Source organism: Cyprinodon variegatus, unplaced genomic scaffold, assembly GCF_000732505.1.
Source record: "Cyprinodon variegatus isolate N-32 unplaced genomic scaffold, C_variegatus-1.0 Scaffold677, whole genome shotgun sequence".
NCBI classification, from domain to species: domain Eukaryota; kingdom Metazoa; phylum Chordata; class Actinopteri; order Cyprinodontiformes; family Cyprinodontidae; genus Cyprinodon; species Cyprinodon variegatus.
Window position 1 is genome coordinate 102,016 of NW_015151130.1, and position 6,815 is coordinate 108,830.

The 6,815-nt window shown below is 42.8% G+C and overlaps 1 protein-coding gene across 1 annotated transcript; it reads right to left on the bottom strand.

Moving 5' to 3' along the window:
- Positions 1 to 399: 399 nt before the first annotated feature.
- Positions 400 to 2,676, bottom strand: LOC107097160 (forkhead box protein G1-like). Its single transcript, XM_015394193.1, has one exon. It carries the CDS (start codon positions 1,762 to 1,764, stop codon positions 559 to 561), a length of 1,206 nt encoding a protein of 401 aa, XP_015249679.1. The 5' UTR covers positions 1,765 to 2,676; the 3' UTR covers positions 400 to 558.
- Positions 2,677 to 6,815: the final 4,139 nt, after the last annotated feature.

A 6,815-nucleotide genomic window follows, 5' to 3' on the forward strand; every position in this document is an offset into this window, starting at 1 on the left:
GAGTGCAGATATGATCTTTAGGCTTCTTTTTCCTCTAAATCCCCTGATTGGTTTAATAACTTTAAGGCTTTTTTTATATAATAATTAACTTATTCAAACATTGTTTTTTTTTTCAAATAAGCAAAAAAAAGTTGTGATTGTCTCCAAACGTAATAAATAATAATTATCCCAGCCCTCCCACCCGTTTTCATTAATACTGATGAGTAAATACACTGAGAATAAAATTTAAATACATTGTACAATAAATACAAAACATAAATAATAAAGTCAAACAAAAGTACTGAAAATCTTTGTACAAGATATAAATAGTTTGAAATATTCTTATAGTGTTACCTTTGGCAAGTCTAGTTTACAGTTTTACACCCGCGGGTAACAAAAGTTTGTCCCTTTTTTCTTTTCCTAGAAAATAAACCAAATGAACCAGAATATGGCCAAAAATTTTCACTTCATATATTTTCGATAAATCAGCTCATTGTTTGATATTTACCGCGTATTTTCTGCCCTTTACTGACGTCTTTTGTTTCCACTGAGAGTCCAAAGGGTGGCTGGAGGGGGGGGTCAGTTCAGGAAGGCGTTGGGGGTCACCCTCTTCTGATGGGACAGCACCCCGGGGAAACCCGCCGACACCCCCGGGCTGAACGCCGGTAAGGAGCCGTTTCTGAGGGAGTCCGACAGCAGGGACTGCGGGGAGCCGCCGAACCCCGCCGCGCCATGCGGGAGATGCTGCGGGGGAGGCGGAGGCTGCGGCGGGGTCCCTCCTCCCGGTGGCCCCGGTGCCGCAGCGTGTTGGCTCCCTGAGACAAAATACCCGGCGGTCTGTCCGGACAGCAGCCCCACCGGAGACGTGCTCATCCCGTAAGTGTTCGTCAGGCCCAGCGCCATGGAGCGCCCCAGCTCCCCGTTACTCAGCTGCTCCACGGCGGGCAGCAGCGACCCGTAACCCGCCGCCTGGTTCAGGAAGCCGGGCGAGGATCCGTTGTAGTGCGGGTGGTGGTGGTGGTGGTGGTGCAGGGAGAGGAAGGGGGAGATCTGCCAGTACAGCGGGTTGTTCGGCCGCTCTAAGCCGAGCGGAGCGAAGCGCAGCCCGCGCTTCATGGCCAGCTTCCCCCGGGAGGTGGCGGAGCGCCGGCGGAGCTTCCCGGTGGTCCCCCCGATGAACACGTCGTCGCTGCTGGGGTCCAGCATCCAGTAGTTGCCCTTCCCCGGGTCGTCGTAGTGCCGAGGCACCTTAACGAAGCACTTATTGAGGCTGAGGTTGTGCCGGATGGAGTTCTGCCAGCCCTGCTTGTGCTCCCGGTAGTAGGGGAAGTTCTTCATGATGAACTCGTAGATGCCGTTCAGCGTCAGCCGCTTCTCGGGGCTCTGCCGGATGGCCATCATGATCAGCGCGTTGTAGCTGAACGGAGGCTTGTCGTACTTCCCGTTCTTCGCGCTGTTGTTGTTCCCGGTGGAGTTCTGCTCCGAAACCGGCTTGGAGTCCTCCCCTCCTCCGCCTCCTCCTCCGTCCTCCTCCTCCTCATGCTCCCCCTGCTCCTCCCTACCAGCCTTCTCCTCGATCAGCCCGGAGGAGTCCACCTCCGTTGGACCTGGAGACTTGTCCGAATCAGAGTCCGGTGATGGAGAAAGAGTCCCGGGGATGCTGCGCACCGCGGCGGGGGCAGAGAGCACCGGGTCCGGGCGCTCACACTTAGAGGGCAGCAGGAGGCTCTTGATGCTGAAGGAGGAGGACCGGTGGACGGTCGGCGGGGTTTTTACATCCTCCATGCCCGCTGGCCCCAAAGGAAACAAAAGTAAAAAAGAAGAAAAAATTAAAAAAAATAACGACCAGGAATAAACAATAATAAAAAAAGAAGCGCTCCTCCGGGCTCGTCCACCTCCGAAATCCTGGAAACCACAGAGAGACAGTGGAGAGAGAAAGGAGGGTCAGGATGAGAGCTGCATGGATGGAGGAGTGGAGAGAGAGAAAAGAGAAAGAGGGGGAGGGAAAGAGCGTGGCTTCAATGTGGAGAAATTAGTAATTAAGGAGGTTCCGACATCACGGAGAGGAGGGGCTTCTCCAAAACTCCTCTTTCTGCTCCTTCCTGCTCCCCGCTCACACCGCAGACCTTCTCCGTCTCCTGCCGCGGCTCCGAGCTTTGATCATGAACCTGCGTCCGTTGATCTGCCCCCCCACACACCTCTTAGTATTTACGCACAGGTGTAGACGCTCCGCGCTCCGGGTGCGTAAAATCCAGATTTCAGGCCGTGCGTAAAAGCGCGCCTCGGTGCGTTTATCTGAGCTGCGCTCCGGCGGGCGGTGAGATCAGACTTTGTTTTCACAGCGACGAAAACAGTTTGGACTCATGTGGGCAAACACGGAGCGCGCGCGCTCACTGTGCGCCCGCGTGCGCGTTTTTACGGTGGGAGAAAGAGAAGGGGGGAGGAACAGCTGAGCGCGTCACCGCTTTTCCACAAGCCCGCGGTTACGCACAGAGACGCGCGCGCTGGACATATCTGATGGAGACTTGATGCTGTAACCAGAGCGCCTCCTGTCGGGAAGAGCGAGTAACTGTCAGGGTAAACAGACCGTCTATTTTAAATGTTTTATTTCTGATGTTTAACTCATATTTTTCCTTATATAGGAGTTAATTATCTGTACATTCATTTTCCAAAATATTGTATTTATTTAAAATTTTGTTGTTATTTTTCTTTACTTATTTAATAACTTTTTGCAGTTCTTTTCTGACTTTATTTCTTCCATTTTTATTTTATCAGTCGATGAATATACAGTAATTGTACAACAATCTACAGTAAATGTTTATTTAATCCAGCTGATGTATAAAATATAAAAGCAGAATGTGACTATTGCATTTATGAACTTCTTTATTAAATGTTTATTTTCTAACCATGTTCCTTTTTAATCAGGATTTAAATTGTATCTAATTTATATTCATATTTGTATAAAAATGTATGCTTGTTTTAGGAAATATTTCTATACATTTTTCTATAAATTTATATTTTATGTGGGTTTTTTTCCCATTTATCCTTATTTATTGGATCTGCTTGCTTCTTTTTTTTTTTTAATAAAGGCTCTGCTTGTTTTATTTGTTGCGTCTCTTATGGATATTTTAGTGAAAATATCAGAATGTGAATTATGCTTCAGGTCAATCATGTACTTTATTATCTAATATGAAACTTTTCTTTTGTTTCTTTAATCAGGACATTACTTTTTATTATATATTACATTAATTCAGCTTTACTTGGGGGGATTTATTGATAAAAATAATCCCAGAAATCAATCAGCTATTTATTACTGTCTGTTGTACATAAAAACTAATTTTTCGCTTGCATCAAAATATCATCTCTTTTAAACACGTTTGATTTTATAGCAGGATTCAAACTTTGAGTTTTGTTCCAAAATGACAAAAATAAATATTTTCTAACAGAATTTTTATTTTTCTATCTATTCATAGGATTTTAAGGATCTTTAAGCAGAAAATAATGAAATATAAAAAGGGAGAAAATGTTCTCTGGTCTAAAGTCTGTGTGTGAATCCATCGGGTTCATTAAGGTAATGAGATGAACCAGGAAGGTCCTCATGATTTATTTTGAGCGGTTTGGTTCCGGGGTGCGGTGATTACCCAGCATGCAAGAGGTTTGAACCAGGGCTTATTAATCACTGCTGGGGGGTTTTTAACAATAAAGTTTTGGGTTTGAATCCCAAGAAGTCAGCTTCTGCACTGGAAAAATTATCTAAATGGAAGTAAAAATTTCTCATATTAAGTGTATTTACCCTTAATCTGAACAGGTAAATTAGATAGTTTTCCAATGGAATCAATATTTTTACTCTTAAAATGAATTAATGCGATAATTTGCACTTGAAATAAGACATTGCAATTGTGTTTTCTTATTTTAAATCTAAATTGTCTTGTCCCATTGGCAAAATGTCGCTTTAACACTGGAAAAACTATCTAGAAATAAGTAAAAATTTCTTAAATTAAGTGTATTTCCGCTGATTTGAGTAGGTAATTAAGATAGTTTGCCAGTAGAATGAGTGTTTTTACTCTTAAAATAAGATAATTAGATAATATTCACTTTAAATAAGACAACGCAATTGTTTTTTCTTATTTCAAGTGTAAATTGTCTTGTTTTATTGGCAAAATGTCTCTTTTATCTCCTCAATTCAAGAACAAATGCACTTATTGTAAGAAAAATGACTTCTCCAGATTTCGATTCTTTCCTGTGTGGTTCTCCACAGTCATCATGTGAGATGAAGCTATTCTTAGGTTTGTGTTTGTTGATGTTTGTCCATTCAGGCTCCACCTTTCCTCTGACCTACTGGCTGCAGAGATAAAGCATCTATGGCCCAATAAAGGATGATCAGGTCTAGAACATAGGAGAGAACATATTGCTGATTTTCTACTAAAAACGTCTAAATTGTACATGTAGGCTCAGAGGAAATCACACATAATTACACTGGAATAAATAGAAATCTAGATAAGTCAATTTTTTTCTGAAAATAAATGCATTTGTTCTTGGATTTAAGAGGTAAAAGAGACATTTTACTGATAAAACAAGACAATTTACACTTAAAATAAGAAAAAAACAATTGCATTGTCTTATTTAAAGTGCATATTATCTAATTATCTTATTTTAAGAGTAAAATTACTCATTCCACTGGCAAACAATCTCATTTACTGAGTCAAATTAAGGATAAATACACTTAATTTAAGAAAATGTTACTTATTTCTAGATTGTTTTTTCATTGTAATAATCGCAGCTGCTCAAAAAGCGATTTTAAACCCCAAACAGACCTGGATGATTAAAGTTTTGGAAATAAACTCTTCATTTTAAAGTATGCAAAGTAAATACACGTATTATTTGGGATATATTGAACCTGATGTGTGTGTAAGGGTGTGTATGCAGGCCCTACATCCTGTTCAATAAATGATCAGTGTTTTTAATTCAGAGTAATTTTCATGTGAATGTGCTTTACTGGAGGCATCCATGTTTGTCAAAGAACACTACTGCCACCTACTGGTTAGTGACATTGTCACGGTGCGGTATCGGCTGTTGATCAAGTCCCAGTGCTGTATCTGGTGTTTGTCACAACGCGCTATTATCCAAGTCATCTTGAAAACATTCTTCTTCCAAATGTTGGCTACATATTACGGGTTTTTTCTCTGGCCAGAAGTTCGATGGCAAATCCTCCCTCTTCAAGTTGGCGATCCAACGACCAACCCGTCCGTGGAGGATCAGGAATCAGAAAGGTGGAATAACTCTTTTTTTCACTTTTACCCGATGTATTCCAGCATCCAGCTGCCATGCACGTGGGCATTGTCAGTTTCACTATAGCTCTGGTGAATTTCAATGGTGAAGTCCTCTGGAAATCTTCAATAATTGTTGTTGATTGCAGATGTGTCTAGTAGTTCCCATTGATTTAGCTTGGAAAGCGGGGAGAATGGCGCTAGGCTAACCGCACCGTGACGTCACTGCTGGAAGATGGCAGGAGGGAGGGGCTACTAGATTTGGGCAAAGATGGCCGCTCCCAGACTCAGGGATCACAACAAAAATGATTGTTTTGATTTTTTTACTGATTAACACTAAATTCATTAAATCACCGCAAAAGTATTAGTTCTCTTTGCTGACCGGACGTTTCCTTTAAACTCGGCGGTTTCGGTTCAGACCCGACTTTAAAGTAGAGTCAGTTTTCTGGTTCTTTCCAGCGTCTCCATCCAGTCTGGGACCATCATCCTGCTAGATCAGCAGCTGAGGTCCAGATCCAGATTCTGTCATTTAGCCGCTGAAGATGTTGATAAAGCTTGAGGTAATACTGCAGCATCGAGCCTCCCAGCATGATGCTGCCACCATCGTGCCTTACAGCTGCTTCAGTTTATTATTTCTGAACCTCCTGGCTTATAACCAATGCCTGAACGTCTCCCAGACCAGATTCTGTGCAGAACTGAAACCGAGCCACAGCCTTTAGACCTCTTTGTGCAGTTTGGAGTTTGGGTCTGACCTTCAGACCTCTATGTGTTAAGGCTGTGTTTACAGTAAATAATGTTGAGCTGCATTCAGCGACACACGCAGAGCTCTGTTTGCAGTCGCTGCAGGTTCTGTATGACAACAGATTGACACTGAAATCTGCTGCATCAAATCTCCAGCAGGTTTCAGCCAGATGGTGTTTCCGTTTAACTGGCAAACCCATTTTGGGAAACCTTTCCTAAAGATAACCTCTTTAACTGGTAACCATCAGACGGAGCAGCTTTTCGGGAGGCTTATCCAGACGTCTTGAGAGCCGTAAACCCGGGTCCTTTCTGAGGCTGCACCGCGGCGGCTGACTTTGACTGTTTTCATGATGGCCCACCCTGTTTCTGAGCCCAACAAAGCTCACTTTGGATAAGCCAATAATCCTGGATAAGCTGCAGAAAACAGAAACACAGACAAGAAACGGTGACCCACAACAGAGGAGCTGTTGGTGCAACAAAGTCCAGGCAGCAGCCCCATAAATATACAAAAAAAAAATCTTCAATCTTCTCCAAACAGCATTTTATCTTTATATTGTTACACTTTCACTTCATCCGAGTCTTTGTTCTTTTTTATTACTGCTACGTTTTTACTCTCATCCCCAAAAGACTGAATCAGGCTTCAAAGCAGAGATTTGTTAAAGTGAAATAAAGTCTTCATCTCTAATTTTAAAGGTCTAAAACAGAGGAGCGAGCGGTTTGTTCAGGGGAACCGTGATCTCTGATCATTTAGAAAACCCAGAACCATCCAAATATACAGAATCAAACTAGTCCCATCAATCTAATTCCCACACTGCAAAAAACATCTAG

Bases quoted from the DNA above. Each gene is read 5' to 3' on its own strand.
- LOC107097160 (XM_015394193.1), bottom strand. From the start codon at position 1,764: ATGGAGGATGTAAAAACCCCGCCGACCGTCCACCGGTCCTCCTCCTTC.